The 18569-nt window shown below is 33.0% G+C and overlaps 3 protein-coding genes across 7 annotated transcripts in view; all 3 read right to left on the reverse strand.

Moving 5' to 3' along the window:
* LOC108692416 (endothelin-converting enzyme 1) overlaps nucleotides 1-7147 on the reverse strand; it is a 14172-nt gene extending 7025 nt beyond the window's left edge. Inside the window, exons 1-2 of one of the 4 annotated variants that reach the window (XM_018200650.1) lie at nucleotides 2274-2591; nucleotides 348-640 (exon numbers count right to left, since the gene is read on the reverse strand). Coding sequence is in view for 2 of the 4 variants with exons in the window: in XM_018200647.1 (XP_018056136.1) it covers nucleotides 7060-7083 (24 nt within the window). In the remaining 2 variants the exon portion in view is untranslated. Of the gene's footprint in view, nucleotides 1-347; nucleotides 897-2273; nucleotides 2592-3953; nucleotides 4306-7059 lie in introns of those variants that run through there. The other 3 variants (XM_018200647.1, XM_018200648.1, XM_018200649.1) reach the window with 3 other exon arrangements.
* Nucleotides 7148-7420: 273 nt separating this feature from the next.
* LOC108692386 lies at nucleotides 7421-9997 on the reverse strand. Its single transcript, XM_018200610.1, has 5 exons — nucleotides 9858-9997; nucleotides 9451-9503; nucleotides 9213-9293; nucleotides 8701-8921; nucleotides 7421-8607 (listed from the first exon to the last, which is right to left on the reverse strand). The coding sequence occupies exons 1-5, from the start codon at nucleotides 9918-9920 to the stop codon at nucleotides 7421-7423; spliced, it is 1605 nt and encodes a 534-aa protein (XP_018056099.1). The 5' UTR covers nucleotides 9921-9997.
* Nucleotides 9998-11417: 1420 nt separating this feature from the next.
* LOC108692354 (vacuolar protein sorting-associated protein 11 homolog) lies at nucleotides 11418-16951 on the reverse strand. 2 transcript variants are annotated; one of them, XM_018200571.1, is made up of 16 exons: nucleotides 16824-16951; nucleotides 16648-16716; nucleotides 16253-16426; nucleotides 15435-15631; nucleotides 15061-15319; nucleotides 14826-14980; nucleotides 14513-14746; nucleotides 14110-14410; nucleotides 13797-13985; nucleotides 13595-13717; nucleotides 13367-13494; nucleotides 13073-13285; nucleotides 12832-13004; nucleotides 12439-12736; nucleotides 12020-12339; nucleotides 11418-11885 (listed from the first exon to the last, which is right to left on the reverse strand). In XM_018200571.1, exons 1-16 carry the CDS (start codon nucleotides 16836-16838, stop codon nucleotides 11455-11457), a joined length of 3279 nt encoding a protein of 1092 aa, XP_018056060.1. In that variant the 5' UTR covers nucleotides 16839-16951; the 3' UTR covers nucleotides 11418-11454. The 2 variants fall into 2 exon arrangements, with proteins under 2 accessions (XP_018056060.1, XP_018056061.1); XM_018200572.1 differs by lacking the exon at nucleotides 16253-16426.
* Nucleotides 16952-18569: the final 1618 nt, after the last annotated feature.

Below are 18569 nucleotides of genomic sequence, written 5' to 3' on the forward strand. Positions count from 1 at the left end.
AAAGAAATTTTAGTAATTACTTTTAATTTCTGATAATTATATATACATAAAAGAAAGATAAAAAGAGAGAGATTTAATAAAAAAATATTGTTCTAATAATTATCGTTGCATCTTTCATTAAAGGAAAAAGAAATTTATTTATTAAATTTTTTAAATTTATTAAATTTATTAAATTTTAATCAATCAAAAAAAATCTATTATTAAAAATATGATAAAACGAAGCTTTATTTTGAAATTCAAAACTTCAGCTTAAGCGCTTCAAAATATTTTATTCCTTTTCTTATTTTTTTTTTTTTTTTTTCCCAATGAAATGAACCTGAGAAGGTGTCGATCACAGTAACACTCACCGCAAAAAAATTTTCATGAAGAACACGGCCCACGCTTTATATTTGTATTTCACTGATCCTCATCTGCATAGCAGATGTTTGTTTTTGTGGCACAGTTTGTCGAGTGGAAGTACAATAACCGCAATGGTCTCAATTCAAACGTTGCAACGCAATATCAGCACTCACATGAAAAAAATGATATTCATACGCTACACTGTTGATCACGGAAATGAAATCCACGGAATGTCAGTTGCATCATGAATAAATATTCTATAATAGCAGACTATTGTTCTCTAATTTAATCCTGAATTTGACTATAAAATGTAATACTGATTATTTCGTCACAAGTTTCAACACAATCCTAGTCCATTTTCATTCTTCATTTTGTAATTAATTTGCTCGATTCTTAGGCGAAATTAGATTTTTTTAAAGCACTAAGAAGTTAAATTAACTTGAAGATCTCGATGTTACGAGTTGCGGATAATTGCGGATTAGTAAAATAAAATGATCACTTTTTGATGATTTTCAATAAGTAAATTTTGGACTATGATCTCTGCGATAGCTTTACCAAAAGTGCAAAATTCACTCGCGAACTTCGCAGCAACGCTACGATTTTAGATCGTACTAAAAATATAACTCGTGCTTTCGACTCTATAAGCTAGAATGTCGCTTGTTCTAAAGGCGCGTTCGAATAATATTAGAACAAATTTATTTTATTTGACATAGGTCGTTTATCGTTTAACATCAAGAGAGCTCTAGCATTGTTAAACTTATCGATTGTAATTCGCACGAATTTAAATTACTCCACATTCAGCGGAGAACGCAGAGAATCATATTGACCGTTGTGATACATTGGCTTGGCGAATAGATATTCTATATTCTAACGAGAAACGAGTGAATACTAGCTTCAATTTTCGTCCGTCAAGTAAGCAATACGCGTATATTGACCTACAGCCTTTGTTCAAGATTCACTGATAGTATTTACGTCATCGTGAACGAGAGCAGATGACAGATTTACAAACACTTTGCATGTGCTTCGATCGCTAGTCTTATCTCTCTTTTTCACTCTCTATAAAAGAGAAAATGTGTGCCAAACATTTGGCTTTTTGTGTGCAAATGTGCTCGATCAGAGATATGCTAATAACTAAATTTACAAAAGAGATGTTAAGCAAACACGTTTTAAATTTAAATAGCGACTGTTCAAATTATGTAAAGACATTATCAAACTTCTGATTGACATAGAAAGTTCATCTTTTCCTTATCTATAAATCCATAAAATAATTTAAACAGAAAGATAGAAAAAGAGAGAATTTTAATAAGTTAATTTCTTATTAAAATAAATACAATCATAACAATTTGTTTAGTTTAGTAACAATTAGTTACAAGCAATTAAAAAGTATTAATTAAGTTCCAATTAAATAAAGTTTAAAAATCTAAAAATATAATTATCTACATTAAACTTCTAATTTTTGTATTAGTTGAATGTTCAAAGTTAAATGTTAAGAAGCTGCAAAAAGCGAAAAAAGATTGCAATCAAATTTTCACCGAAGATCAAGATCTTCATAGTTCATTTCTTCGATAAAGTGAAAAATAACGCTAGAGAACCTTTAATGCGCACACAACACAAAAATAATTGCACAAAAATAAATTATCACATCAATTTTCAGTTATCTGGACCTTTTTAGTTATAATTAATTTTTAAGAAGATAATTGACAAGTATTTATTAGAAAACAAAAAGTAAAATCAATTTCAGGTCACGCCTCACTTTTAAAAACTTCACTGTAAAAAGAAATATGTTTTATTCTTGTATTTTTTAAACACTTAGAAAAGATTTAATTTTAAACTTTTTTAATGAAAACACTACGTGTTTGGATATAAAATGCATATAGTGTTTAAGTATTTAAAAATAGAGAAAAGAATAAAACATTTTAATATATTAAAATTACATAAAACACTTCTTTTTTTAGCGTTCAAGTCAAAGAACGAAATACTTCCGCGAGCTTTGAATTTGCGTTTATTTCCGATTTTTCGGAACTCCGCGCAAAAAAGGGCGGAACAAGCGGTACGTGTCAATACTAGTGCCGGTGGTTACTGGTTACGCGCCGACTACACCAACTACAATCTATACGCAGTGACGCAATGCACTGAGGACGGCGTGCGTAAGTGCGCGCCGAAAAGCACGCGCGTGACGCGTTCCGAATATACACGCGACGCGCGCACGCGTGTCTGAGTGCGCGAGCACTCTCGGATTATCTTCGCCTTCGACAAAGGGCCTCTGGCGTTCTGGCAGGAAGCGGACACTTGTGACGCTGTTATTGCCATTAAAATATTTCGCGACTTAATGCAACAGTCAACTATGCGCGGACATTATACTGTAATAAGATCAACAAATTGTAACTGGTTTTAATGCACAATCATTGTCATACAAAACTAAAGCAACCTGAAGAAATACGTCATCGCGTACATGTGAAAACAAAAAGAAGACGATGCTTTAATAAATTAGAATATTGAAGAAAAATCGATCGTGCTTCAAGACAACTTAATCTACTCTCTAAAACTTTTATAATGAATCTCACTCTGAAAAGTAAAATCTTTAAAGATTAAAAATTAAATCACTCTTTTCAAAGACTGGCTCAATTTGCGCTCTTTAGAAAGAAGTTCGACTTCAAAGATTGTAATAATTTTTCGCTATAAAAGATATACTTCGAGAAATACATAAATATTTCATATTAATTTCCGTGATGATCATTTCCAATCATACGGATCTTATTTCGAATTTTTTTTTAAACAGAAACAACAAAGAAGTTAATCCAATATCGAAAAAAGTCACGTCATACAGTTACATGACGAAATTATGTAATTTGAAAAATCAAATGATATGTGTTCTTTTTTTCTATTTTTATTGTTCAATTCTTTAATATTCGATAAAATCACAGGATGAATGAAATTATTTCTATTATCATGTGTTTTTCAAATCATTTTAAAAAATCACGTACTGATTTGAAATAATCTGTTACGTGATTTATTTGTCTTAATTACACGATTTTGTTATATAACTTTGCGGTATGATTCTTTTCAGTAGGAAAATCACCCTACTGAACGCTCCGTATGCAACGTGAAAATCTGCTTGAGTGTTGCGTGTATTTAGGCGCGAAACAGCAATCGAAGATATATCGCAATATCTCGCGAGTAATCGCGCTCGGTTAATCACATTTACGGACTAAAAACGCATCCAAACCAAGATAAATACCGTTTTTTAATTCATGTATAAGTGATAAGCCATGACCTACGATCATTAATGCTTATCGATGATAATGAAGTCTGTAAGAAGACGATATGAGCGTCATAATCGTTCTCTCTTTCTCTCTTTCTCTCTCTCTCTCTCTCTCTCTCTCTCTCTCTCTCTCTCTTTCTTTCTTCCTATACGCGAGATAAGATATCAATATTCGAAATTGTAAGCGTTACATAACAACAGCACTCCCAACAGAGTGCAGGGAGACCATTTCGCCAGCGGGCTCGGCTCAACTGAAGTTATTTCGTTAATCAGTCAACCGGGAATCCCATATCAGGGAACCGGAACTGTCATACATGTTCGCATCGTATTCGCCGAACGTACGAGGACTCACCTTCACCGACATCTTGACCCGATACACGATCGCGCAACCACTGCACTGTCACCTTAATTATTGATTCACCATTGAGGGTGGAATACGCGCGCCCGCACACGAGTCGGGGGCAGCGATCGCGAAAAGGGCAGGAACCGAAGGGTGGAAGCCGGACAGAGAGGTGGCGGAAGACAAAGGAAAGAAGGCAAGACGGATTTCACTGGGTACTTCCGGCTGCCACCGAAACTACGACATTTTCCGTCGTTTTCGCCAGCGTGGCCGGTAAAATGCGCTGCAATCAGCTTTTGGCAGCTGCCTCTCTCAACAGGAGGATGCCCTTACCACCTTCCGTCGTGCAACCCCGCACACCCCACGACTCCACGAATCCCGTTTATATTGATTTCTCGCCCGTCCGGTTTCACCTGCCATCTCTTATCGTCGTTTTGCGACAAGTATCGCCTTATTATCATAACACATTGTCACATCATATTACTCATAATTGATTCGTTGAAATATCACGCGAATAATGGATAGCTCTAGCAATTGGGCGACTGAGTAAGATCGTCATTTTTTATGCACATTACAAGTATTTTTCGGAGGAACAAAAATAATTTGAAAACTAAAAAAATTGAATGATACTTTGGAAACAAATTTCTAATTATCGATAATTTCCATAATTTTAGAATTTTGAATATATATACTACTTCTGTTTGTAATGTATATTCATTACTTACTACTTGCCAATATGCGAGCATCTACTACTGAAAAAATGCCGAATGCGGAATAGAAAGAAATTCGCTTTAACATATCAACATAAAGAAATATTAAAAAGTTCAACAATCTAAAAGCATCTCTTTCTTTGAAACATTAGTAACTTTTTAATTTCATCATATAAATTCATAGGAAAATATATTGTTGATTTATTTTATTATTATTTTATTATCATAAAAATGTCACTATTCATTTTGTCTTACGTTAAAAATTGATTTTTATTTGAACAGTAAATTTGAGAATTTCGATTAGTTAATCTTTAAAATATCGCCTTAAAAATATCGCGATGTCCATCTCATTTTGAAGTACCTCAATTTTAATTACTTAAAAACATCTTTTAATTAAATTTATTTCATGATACACTACAGTTTTAAAGGAATTCACTTTTAACGCCACAAAGATTATCTTGGTTGTATGTGAATAAATATTTGGTGTCTTTATTTTGGATAGACATTCTTTCACATTAGATACGGTATCTTACAGTGTCACTGATACCGCGCGAATACATGATTGCACATTACGGTGAGAAGATCATTCAGAGACTAGAGCTTATTAAAGCTATGATATAACGCGCAGGCTACGCACGCACACAAAATATAGTGACTTCTGACTAGAAATTGTTGTAGACTCGTGGCGGTATGTATATATATATATATATATATATATAGATGTACATTATATGATATATAATATATATGGTACAAGCTTATTATATAATCACATGGACTCTCGTTAAACAGCCCATTTATCAGTTAGAATCGATTACAAAAAATAAGTGTGTACATATATCTCTTATATTTTGCTTTGCTTTTTAAGGTAAGACCTCCTTGGCTGCGAGATCGCGCCTCGCTTATCCAATTACTTGCTTATCTAACGGACTTGTCGCTATTGGCACATATTGCGTTTTCTTGGACCGCTATTATGCTCAACAAGCTAAGCCGAAGGACTGACGACGTATCTTAAAATTTAATACACATGTGTATATTGCATTTAAAAAATAATAGCGAGACGTATAGCATATGTATAAATTGAACTGTTTTAAATTCTTTTAATGTCAATTCATCTAAAAGATATGATTCGCGAGGATTGCAATTAATTTTTCCATATTGATATACGAGTAAATCAAGATTAGTCACAGCTCGAGGACGCATTTTTCTTCTTATAAAATATATATAAATATAAAGAGATTTTTGAAGTAAAAATATTATCTATTATACAATATGTGAGGAAATTAACGTATTACATGCGCAAAAATATTTGTTTGTAACTTAATTCAGTTGAACGATGAATTATATTTATTTTCACATATATTCCCTCACGTTCATTTTCTAACGTTAACTAAATGACCTTCGTTTTGTTAACTTCTTATTCTTTTACGCGATCGTATCTTTATTATGATAGTTATATGCAGTATTGCTGTTTCAATCGTAAACTCTTGAATTTTTTATAATAAATTAGAATTTTCTTTGGATCACTGTATCTTAATGTATGTGTGCAACGTGTAGTAATTTACGCATTATTTAATATAGAGATAATGTTACTGTGCATATATAATAGAAGCTTAAATATTATATATATAGAGAAGAATGACTTGACGAAAATATGCTGCACGAAAGACGATACTTCGGCATTGTCAAGTTCAATGTTATCAATATTATTGTTAGAAAAAATACATTAAAATTTATTTGATATTTCAAATAAATCTTATTTATTATGAATTTTATTGAAGACTTTAGCCATTTCCGTGGTCTTTCATAAATAATTCATGAATTCGTTTTTCAAGTTCATAAAAAAAGATGTGCGATTTACTTATCATTACCATATAAAGTAATGATTGATATCTTTTTTGTGCGTAGGTGGATTAAATTGGGTCGCGCTTTTGAAACATCATTTTCATTGTTTCACCTTAATCTTATTATGTTAAGTGTAATGCAGAAATAAAAAAAATTAATATCTGACACACGACGTTCAAAAAGATCTTGGCAGTATATATCGTAGGTATCAGAAATAATAAAATGTTTCGCCGTATGTAGATGGAACTATCGCCTATCACATTTAGAGATAATATTTAGCATCTCAATAGATAATCAAAATAGTTCAGCTTCAGAATTGCAACAAATATATTGTGAAAGTGCGAATTAATTCTAATGTCTAATATTAGATTTGCTAATTCTGTGTGAGAAGTAATAATGAACGATACACACACACACACACGCGCGCGCACGCACGCACACACACACACACACACACACACACACACATCTTTCATGAGATTCAATCGTTAAAATTGATAATTAAAGAAGTAGTGAAGTATTGTAAAACAATACTATGAAATTGGTAAATACGAAACACTTACCGCTGCGTAAAATATTCCATACATACGTGTTAATAAAAATGATACCACATTATTTCTGATAAAATAGAATCGTTATTTCTTCGCGACAGTCGGAAACTCCGTTAAAGATTATTCTGATAACGTATCTTGATAACGAACAATTAAGGGTGCGGTCGAGTTGTCACTACAAATGCTTCAAAGCATTTGATTAACCAATCGGAAGATAAAAATTTTATTGACTAATCAAAAATGTTTCGAAGCATTCGTAGCGGCAACTCGACCGCATCCTAAGTTTGTATTGCTATACAAGTTATGCGCAAATAGTAGAGACATATAAGAATAAACATCGCGTAATACGCGCAATAAGAATTTCAATTTACGTTCAGTCTAATGACTTTGATCTGTCTAATTTGTGTTTACTTTCAAGATCAAAGTTTATATTCCGATTCATTGTACGAAGACCGCGGGCCTCCTCGACATTTTCGCTTGGAGGCAATTGCACATTTTCAAAAATAAAGGATTTTAATATCACATTATTGGATGGATTTGATTGAGAAGAATTCGCATCTCGTTCCAGAAAACTCGCGCTTTCGGATGCTGCTGTCTGAGCAGAATTAAAAGTGCTCCGTTGGGAAGCATTCGACGAATCTCTGAGGAGAACATTTTGGAAGCCATCACCTTGGTAAATGATACCGGTGTGTTTACGCGGTAATCGCAAGGAACCGCCATAATTCGTACGTCCTCTCGGAAAGTTTCTCTGCATTACAGGAACTACGTTAAACGTACGCTTCAATTCATTCTCGCTTCTGCTCTCCTTAGGCGAGAGAGTGTGCATATCTGTGGTCGTCATGCATCTCTTCTGAGATGTTCGAGTTTCATCCTGCATGGTAATCTTACCATGGACTCGTACAGATTGATCATTTTCATGCCAAGGATTACATTCTCCATAGCTGCTAGTCGCAGCGTCAATATTGAGCATCGCATGTTCGGTACTCGGAATCTCGTAGCCACGAGCCACGTTTTCCGCATCCGACACATTGGGCAATCTATCTGTTGGATATCCTGGTAATCGATGCGGACTATTCTGATAATTACAACTGAAATTATTTCCCCCGGACGCGATCGATTCTTCTGGATATTCCAAAGGAACGCACATGTTTTGACCAACCGCACTGTTCGTGGTGCAATATTGGGAAAAATGCGCGAAAGGAACATTCTCATGACTATCAAGTTGATGAGCATTCGTGGTATCACTTTGACATTGACTCGAATTACCGTCCACCAATCTCGCCGGAGAATTGCAGCTATAGAAAAAACACTGTGGTACACTCGGATTTGGTATCACATTCGCCGTTTGTAGATTCAACCGGGCGGCAGACGACTCTGGCGATGCCGGATTTGAGATTTTGCCACGCGTTTGCGCTATCACTGTCTCATAACTAGGCGGAGGACCGTATAATTGATAATAAGGGCAATTGGCATCATTTAATACAACGTTCATATTCTGATAGTGTGTCGATGTGGTCGCATTACCGTTATATGCTGGCGCCGCTGTATTTCTCTGAGGGCCTGTTCAAGGAAATTTACATAAATAAGGTATTCACATTTCTCACACAAAGTAAATCTTTTTATAAAGTGAATCTATTAGAAAAGAATACGAGCCTTTCCACATACGATGTAATAGGACGGTATTTCTCGCTGAATTGTATGTAATACGAGCTTGCTGCGCTTGACAAGATGCATTACGAAGAGAACTTTGCGATCTAGTGGTAGAAGAGCGAGTTGGAATAGCCGAAGCTGCTGCTCTGTATCTGCCTTGCAACCAGTATCGGTACCACCAACCACCACCAGAACAGACCAAGAACATGATTATAACCAGGATCCTGAAAAATTAATTGTACATATTTTTATTGTTGTTCAGTTTAATGGAAAAGCTGCATATTACACAACACATTGTGATTATTATTAAAATTCAAAGAAATCATTATTGTCAATCAACATCTAAAAGTAACATTAATGTTACAACATGTCGCATTCAACAATATAATTGTTATGTAACACCATGTATCGTGTTACATTTATTTTTGAATTTTAATTATAATATTGCAAAATTATAATATTGAAATTATAATATTGTTATGTTACTTTTAATTGATGTCGTCTGGATGACTTACCAGTAATACCACAAGTGATGGAAATGAAATCCAGGTGACACACAACAACCAAAAGCACAACAATATTCTGTTCTTGAACATCTGCAAATATTATAATCAATGTAAAATTAATTTTTCATATGGAATATAATAAACAAAATACAATAAACAATTCTTTAAACATAAGTTTTTTACAGTCGATAAATCAAATGCAATCTAATAAAAATTAGTTAATATATAATTAAAAGAGGCAACATACTCATAGTATTTTATTTCTCCAGGCATATCAGAGGCACAGTACTTTGCTTCTGCCTAAAAAGAATTGTGATATTATAAACATTCGTAAAAATAAACAATTTTGTAATCGAATATGTAACAAAATTAATTTTATTAATAAATTTAATTAATTTTATTAATAAATTTTATTAATAAAATTGTAACAAAATCTCGTGATAACTTTTTATACTTGGGATTTTATAGGATGCTCCATTGTTTGATTCTATCCAGAGATCATGAATTCAAGTGCAATTAGGTAAAGCTGCAAAATTACAGAAATATTTCTATAATGCGGCAATTTCTGCATTCGCGAATGTGCAATTTTTTTCGAATAAAAAATAAACTGGGAGAAATGAGCGTCATTCACTCATGAAGGACGAGGCAACTCACATAAATGAGACACTTCGATGTACCCATGAATATCGCGAGTTTCTTCTTGCTGTTGCGAGCCATCTCGTCAATGAATATCCTCGTTGTCGTTTCGAGTCAAACGCAATCGGATCTAGCGCAATGTTTTGACATAATCGCCATTTCCCACCGTCCGTGATGTACACACAACATTGCACATTGCACTTATTGATTTCAATTTCGGAACTCAACAATGACGTCAGCTCGCCCAGTGCTACCACCATGATAGAAATGAACGATAGGCGATGATGACGCATTCGATGCGTCAATGGGCATCCAATGCCACATTCGCTAAGAAACTCAAGTTTGATTGATTCTTATCTTGGGATTCAATTACAATTCAATTGCTACTTAGCCGCTCAATGAATTATGTTATAACTAATAAACTTATAAATAAATCTAAATGCAATATTATAAATTTGCAAATTGTCATGACATCGAGGATTCTTTTAAGTCACGCTAATTTATTAGAAGATTATATATTTTCGGAGAAGACGGATCTAAATATTTGATTTGCTTTTTTTATAAATCAGATATTTTTTTAATATAAAAGTATTTTCTTTATTTTTATAAAGAAATTATAATAAATAGGTACATTATTCTGTTAGTAATTGGATGAATAAGTTTGATTTTCGAACAGAGAAATTCTGGATTCCTCAATTTGATAATTTAGAAATTAGATATTATAGCAAAAGACATCTACAAATAACATGCTCTATTTACTTCTAAAAAAAAGTTTATCTGAGACAAGTAAATTTGATTAGAAATAGATGATATAAAATCAAAAAATAAATTTATACATATATAAACTCATGCTTTTTATTTCCTTATTTCTAATATCTTATAATTATACAATCTTATAATTCGTTTTCCTTTTTCAATACTTTTACACGTGCTGTTCTATTCAAGCAAACAGATGCAGCACATAAAGGCATAATGATTATAATAACATTCTTCTTGCTTTGACTCTCCTTCTATTTAAACAATATAATCATGTAATCATGAAAACAGCCAAATAAAAATGCAGAATGCAATAATAAATTTTTAATCAATCTGCAATTAATCTTATCTTCCAAAATTTTACTCGATTCTTTTTCAGATCACAGTCTTATTACAAAAGCGTATCAATATATCTTTTTTTTCATTGATTCAATTGCTTTTTATTTTACGATTCTTCGATCCTGATTATCTCAAATATAAGCATTTACAAATAGACAAAATGTAAATACCGTATTTCGTCTACATAAAGATACAAAAAGCATAGCATTTTAAGTAACACTATGTTCTTTTTAACAGATATTAAGCTAAAATCGAAGCATAAAGTCTTCGATATGTGAAAGTGAAGGAAATGTGATATTAATGCTCTAAATCAAATTTTTACAGCATATAAAATTGAAGTAGATACTATACAAGTTTATACATAATACATTAGATTCGTAAATTCATTATGCTTATTAAAGCAAGCATTTGACAATATTTTTTTCTTTTTACGTATCGCAAAGTATTTGTTTGTATACATACATTTATATATATTTTGTCTTGATTCAAATTTTTCACGGATGTGAAATGTATTTGCGGTTTACCTACCGAATGGATTTAGATTTTTATTGTAATCATCGTCATCGTTGCCAACCCGATCATTATCATTATCATCGTCTTTAAAAGGATTATTCGCGTCATCATCATCGTCATCGTTAGCAAAGGGATTTTTAGATTCATCATAATCGTCAGTTTCAAAGGGATTTGATGACACAATAGGGGTTTTCGAAACAAAAGACTTATCGATTGGCGATGACTTTGGTGTAGTACTGTTTAAAATGCGGGCTTCTCTAATCGGCACCGGCGAAGCTTTAGCAGAGTTACCGCGTGGCGTCGATAAACCGCTTCCCGTTCCTGATATATTCGCCTCCAACGATGAAGAATACACATCTGGCTTGACAAAATTACGGAAACGTTCTTCCGTTATTAATGTAGGAACGTCATATCCAGCTCGTCGAGGCTCTATTTTTCCTGTTAGAAAAATGCGAAAACATATTAATTAGTTATTTGAAGATTGTAAGTAAAAAGGATATATGAAAGATAACTCATAACTCATACGTAATAAAATAAACGCATATATATATAAGTGTGATATTAAAGTATACCTGAGATAGAACTCTTTCCTTCATTCAATCTGAGTCTCGCTTCTGCACCTGGTCCATAATTTAACTTAGGTTCCTCCAACTTGGTCGGTGTAGGTAGTGATTTGTCTGTATCAGTGATTACTGTTAATTTTTTAAAAACGCCTCTACCAAAATAATCGGCTACTAAGGAAAATGGATCTTCTGCTCGATCGAGAAGACTGTGGAAAGTTTCATGTAAATCTCTTGACTGTTCTTGCGCTCTTATAATATCCAATAATTTCTTGTTATTTGGCAAGCAAGCTGGGCATTCATTTTCATTTTCCGAAAAGCTTTGAAAACAACTATCCAGAAAAACATATAAAATGAAATAAATTATATGATAGATAAATTCATATACTATAATACAAATAAGAATAGTATTAAAAAAAAACTGAACTCACTGTTGATGATAAGAATGTTGACACATGAAATGCACAGATGGCAATTCCAATTGATGATGGCATGCGCTACATCGTGATCCTTGAAAAATTATCGTATTATTCTTTATTGCTTCTATTTGTTCTCGCAATTTAAGAGTATCAGCTCTATATTTCTCTGTTAATTCCGTGTCAGCTTGAGTTTGCTCATTTTCTGTTCGTAATACACTGCACAAATAACTTCTAACGTCTCCCAGTGTGCAGGTCAATGATGTAGAAATTGCGTCAATGACCATTAAAGGAGATAATAGTCTTTCTTGAGCTGTAATGATATTTTTATATGCATTAACAAAACAATATTTTCTAAAGTATTTGATTGATTGAACTCAATTGATTGAATTCTGCAAATATATTTACCGATATAAGCTAATATATCCGCGAGAAGTTTTGTTGGTGCATCCTTGTTTTTAGCCACACTCCATAAAGCTTGTACCCATAGATTAGGATCCTGATGACCGAATCTTTTGCAGGTAGCGAGAACTTGTTCGCTATCTCCCTCGCATAAATGAAATCTTAATATTTCTTGATATCTAAGATAATAAATAAAAAAAATGTATTTATAAGTATTTATATAATTATTTATACAATCACATCTTACAGCTTGCTTTCTTCGTAAAGGAAAAGTAATCCTTTTCTGAAATTATGTTGGTGACAAAGTATTAATATTTGGTCTTTATCATAACGGGCCTCGGAATTCTGCAGAAGTCGTACAACTTTCTGTTCATATTGTAATTTAGCTACATCGTTATCTAATGCCGACCAAACATGTAAATAATGTTCCACTAAGGTGTTGTAAATAAGTGTACTCCACCTATAAAAAATATGAAAAAGATAAAGAATTAATTTCATGATAAAAAATATATGCATTCTTTTTATCGTGAAGAATAATAACCTTGTATCTGATTTAACTAAATGCTCCAAGAATTCTACGAGTCGTTCAGAATTATTTAGAAATAAATGAATAAAATCTTCTGGACTAGCTTTATCAACACGCTGTTCTGTATAACCATTCAAAGCTTCCTACAACAATAAAAGAATCCATAAATTTCCATCTTTTAGATTTTTAGATAATAATAACTTAGTCTAAACATATAAAATTTAAATATATATGTATTCATACCTGATCTACAAGAGGTTTGTTGGATGGTTTATAATTTGTGCACAAGGCTTTCAAAAATTGTGTGGATTCATTTGGCACATTTTCTATTAAGATATTTCCATATTTCTTCATATTAGCTTCCGCCTAAATAATTTTTAAACCGTTTTTTTAATATAAATATTTTATCATTTTTTGTAGAAATTTATATGTAAATACGTAATACCTCTTCGAATTCTAAAGTTGCCATGTATTCTAAAGCCTTTTTATATTCTTGTTTGTCTTCGATTTGAATACGAAGATACCATTCGTGTTTACCGTGTTTCTGTGCAAGTAGTAGAGCATCCTCCGGTGATGCTTGTCGGCAAACTTTTATCGCTATTTCTACGTCAAAGTCAACTTCACGATCTTTAGTCTAAATTTATAAAGTAATGTAATAAAAAAAAAATATATATATATACATCGCAGAGCGCTAGTATATATATATATATATTATACAGATATATTAACAAATATTTAGTTTTGCATATATAACTTACCATAATAAATTCTTTTAACTTATCAGTATGATTAAGTTTAGTGTAACAATTTAATAACAAAGTGGTATGATCTTCTGTTGCTTGTCCGTTTTTATGCAGCGCTTGCAAATATGTCGTCAAATTATCGATATGTTGAGAATCCAAAAATTTTCTTATCACGTAAGACGGTTCCAATTTGCCTATAGTCTTTATATATTGCTCTATAGCGCCATTATGATCCCCCTTGGAATATAAATGATCTCCGTATTGACGGAAAATGTCTATAAGACCTTCTGCATCATATTGCTGATTTTTAGCTATTCTATGATAGCACAAAGTTATATTATTATTAAAAATTGTAATGCTTTGATTTAATTACAACTAAATTACAACTAAATTAGTATATCTTATGTACTAGACATACCTTATAGAAACATCGTACAAATTCTTTTTAAAAAGCAACGCTAATTTAGATTGTAAATCTTTCTCATCTAAATGATACAATTTATTATCTCCACTAAGTATAAAAAATCCACCCCACTCGGACAAGACTGCTTGGACAGACACCATCGGCGCAGAGAATACGATAAACTTGTTTTGAATATCAAGCACAGTAATAATATGCTTATCGACACCAGGAGGTATCGGTTCTATCGTGCTATGGAAATTTCAGATATGCTTTATAACATAAATATTATACAATTACAAGAAAAAATACACATTCATGTATTCATTACTTGGGTTTGGCAGATATAGTTGTTGTCGTTCTTGGAACATTCGCAGCTTCTTTCGCCACTATCACCAAATAAGTCCTGAACCATTCTAGCATTATCTTTTGACCTTCCACTGCATAACACGGACCTCTACCATCTGGGGTGTAACAATAAATAGCCTGAAAATTTTGTTCTTTTGAAAAATGGATGCAAAATGTAAGGTAAGATACAAGCACAAAGCAACACATGTCTGACGTACGTCATTACGTCCGATCATAAAGTGACTGTCTTGCATAGACTCGGCAAGCACGCTGCATTTTCGCGCGCAACCCATAGTATCCAAAGTAGATTTAAATTCCTTATCCTTAATGGTAATATTATACAGGAACACACTGTTTTGCATAGCAACAAACAGATACGTTTGCTTACCAGTTGCTCGTATCGCGAGGCCAGTAATAGACAGATTGGCGTCTTTCAAGACTTTTATTTTGTTCTTTCTTTCTCGAGTGAGATCGCCTCTGAAAAAAATGTAATTCAAGATTACTATAATAAAACATATTGCATAAAGAAATGCTAGTTTCTAATATTAAGGATATCCAATATAAAAACAAGAAATAACAAAAAGTTTCTTACCTGTACAACATTATAGAGCCATCCCCGAATCCAATAGCCATTAATGTAAGACTAGTATGTACACACAAAGCTGTTGGTGGAACTGCTCTGTAACTAGGTATGGCTCTGCTTATTCGAACGCATGTTGGATTACCTTGTTTATCAAGTTTGGCCAAGTTCCAAACCTTTATAGTAGGATTGCATCCAGGCTCGTCCTCCTATTAATATAATACATTCAAACAAATTAAAATTATATATTTCTTATTTATCCAATCTTTAATCTGATAATTTATTATTTACAGGATATTTGATAACTAACGATAAATCTTTCGCATGGGGACAGAATAGACTAAACTGAGAAGAAAAGTCGTCTTATCATTTTGCAATTTTCGCAATAGTTAATAAGATATTAATTGCTAAAAATTACCGAAAGTTGATTTTCAATAATTTTTTTACTCAAATACTATCAACTTTACAGAAAAACTATAAGAGACAAAAATTATTTATTTTCTTTTCACAAAGTTCTGAGAATTTTTTCAGAATTTTCTAATATCATATTTTCTCATGATGATAAAAATAAGAAAATGCAGTACTAAAAAGTTGATAAAAAATTATGAAAAAATTCTTTGTTAGTAAAAACTTATTGAACACGAATTTTTGACAAATTTTAGTAATTAATATCTTATTTACTATTGCGAAAATTATAAAATGATAGAGGACTGTTCTTCTCAGTTTAATCCATTCTGCTCTTGTGCAAAAGATTTATCATTACTTATCAAACTCTGTATAGATAATGAAAAAATATATCATAGCAGAAGAGATCATAGTGGTACTCTTACACCAATAGTAAACAGAAAAGTGGAGTGTTGGACTTGCTGTGCCAATATCAGAGTGATTTCATAAGCTCGAAAGGTTGTGATTTCGTACAACCTATTTATTAAATGTACATTGCCTATGTTATCCCCGAATACCAGATTGCCATTGCCACTGGTAGCTGCCGCAACTTGCGCGTCCTGTACAAGAAATGTAAAAACAACCAGAAGCTTATTCCTCTCTACGACAAAGGCGTGTGACAGTCAGGTAACATTTGATGCTTTCCAGCAAGAAACACAGTGATCATTTCTTTATTAAACTGGCAAACAACATGGATATAATTCAGTGTTACATTGTGTCATTCATATCTTCTGCTGGGAAGTAACTATCATTATCTCAATATGCAAAAGGATCAACTCACCCCAAACGCTGTCGCGATCTTCCCCGCGTCAACTTCCTTCTTCAAATCGAAGAAATTAAAGCGTCTCCACTAAAATGACAATTAAGATTTATATTTTATGTTTAGGTTATCTTGAACATCCAGTGAGAAAACGACGAATTGAGACGAATTGCAAAAAAATAATGAAAACAACTGACCTCCAGAAACGCCATGATATATGAACGAAGCGATGCTTGTTACATGTATTCAGAGAGAATTGTAGATCCTGCGGTTTGTGTACAGACTTTTGACAGCGACACGTACGATCGATCCACCACACGCCCGCTGTCTCTCGTTTCCTGTCAGCTGTTCACATCGTTTTTGGCAGCACATGTTGCGCGCGTGCGCGCGGAGTTTCCTTATCCGCGTGAAGTTAACTATAGGTTGAAGAATTCCTACGCTAGGTGGCGACACTAACGCAGTTGGACGGTTACGCCTCCAGCGGTGAGCCGGAAAAGTTTGCAATCCTCGCCCGCGAGTTAGTTCGAGTGCACGCATTAAATTTTATCGTATCTCATTTATGTGGTTAAGTAACGAGAACAGTAATTAAAAATGTTTAGCAGAGCGTTTTATACAGAAATGAAAAAAGAAAATAAGAATTCTTGGAAAAAGAGATAAGAGTCCGCAGGTATCGTTGCTTTTCTCATTTCTTATCAATTCGTGTGTTATAATTCAAGCTGATTTCTTGCATCAAGTTTTAATGGCGACCATAAGCACTTCGCAATAAACGTTTTAGCGTTCCTGAGATGTATTTAAAGTCTACTTTAAATGATCGATAATTCACGACAGGATATTTCATTTATAATTTTATGCGTCATAATTTGAAAATATCATTAAAGAATTCTGAATATACAATTATAAAATATGTATTGTATTAAAATTCGGAATTATAGAATATAAAATATATATTGTATATTAGATATTAGAAATATTGAATATACTATTAAAATATACATTATATATCTATTCTAAAATTTTAATTAATTTTATTTAAATAACTATTGTATAACAAAAATAAAAAAATTTATTAAATAAATATAATTAAATGTGTAGGAATATCGAATTATTTTAATCATAATTTTTTAAACCATATATTTTGACGTACCTCAGTAAAAATATGACAAAGTAGATCGTCTAAAGTGGTTTCAATGACTGAAACAATACACGAATTCAATATATATGTCGTACTTTAATAAAAACTGAATCAATTTAACATTATTTCAATGGGACTTGCAATTCCGTTGCAATTTTGTTTAAAAGAGAAACTCTTCGCAATCTCTTCCTGTAAGTCGATCCCTCTCTGTTTTCATTCAGAAGTTCGGGAGATCTTGAATTTCTCACGTATTTTGGAATCGCGGATTACGACGAAATCAAATATCCGCGGCCGCGATGATACTCGTTTATATCTATTTACGCTGATATCGTGATTCGATGTTCAATTAGGTCGGATGGACGAAAGGATTACAAAAGAGGCCGCGACGAAGTGGCATGCCAGTGCAATGCTAGAGTACAATTTTCGAAAACGAAGAGACAAGCTCGCCTCGCCTCATCTCGATTCGACTCCTATTGCAATAGCATCTCGCCTCGTACGCTCTCGCATCGAGATAAGACGTAAGTTCTGTTATATTTGTTAAAAAGGACGAACAATTAAGTGTGTTTCGATGTTTGTGGGGCGGGCGTGTTTATGTGTATGTGTGTGTTAATTGTTGCTTTACAGAGCTGTGCGCGGGACGTAGACTCTCGAGAAGACTGATCGTAAATTCCTTGAAAATCGGATCGTTATTTCCGACGACGAATTATATCTAGAAATTCCGGACAAATTCTGCGAGGGACGAGGGGGCTGCCTCTCTCTCTCTCTCTCTCTCTCTCTCTCTCTCTCTCTCTCTCTCTCTCTCTCTTCTTAA

The sequence above is a fragment of the Atta colombica genome, unplaced genomic scaffold (genome assembly GCF_001594045.1).
Source record: "Atta colombica isolate Treedump-2 unplaced genomic scaffold, Acol1.0 scaffold7, whole genome shotgun sequence".
Lineage (NCBI taxonomy): Eukaryota > Metazoa > Arthropoda > Insecta > Hymenoptera > Formicidae > Atta > Atta colombica.

Excerpts from the sequence above, each read along its gene's own strand:
- LOC108692386 (XM_018200610.1), bottom strand. The coding sequence starts at position 9,920 with ATGGCTCGCAACAGCAAGAAGAAACTCGCGATATTCATGGGTACATCG. Across the intron at positions 9,294-9,450 it reads GGAGAAATAAAATACTATGA|ATGTTCAAGAACAGAATATT; the intron begins GTATGTTGCCTC and ends TAATATTTGCAG. Across the intron at positions 8,608-8,700 it reads ATTACATCGTATGTGGAAAG|GCCCTCAGAGAAATACAGCG; the intron begins GCTCGTATTCTT and ends TTCCTTGAACAG.
- LOC108692354 (XM_018200571.1), bottom strand. Across the intron at positions 16,427-16,647 it reads AGATCGCGACAGCGTTTGGG|GACGCGCAAGTTGCGGCAGC; the intron begins GTGAGTTGATCC and ends TTTCTTGTACAG. Across the intron at positions 13,286-13,366 it reads TTAGTTAAATCAGATACAAG|GTGGAGTACACTTATTTACA; the intron begins GTTATTATTCTT and ends TATTTTTTATAG.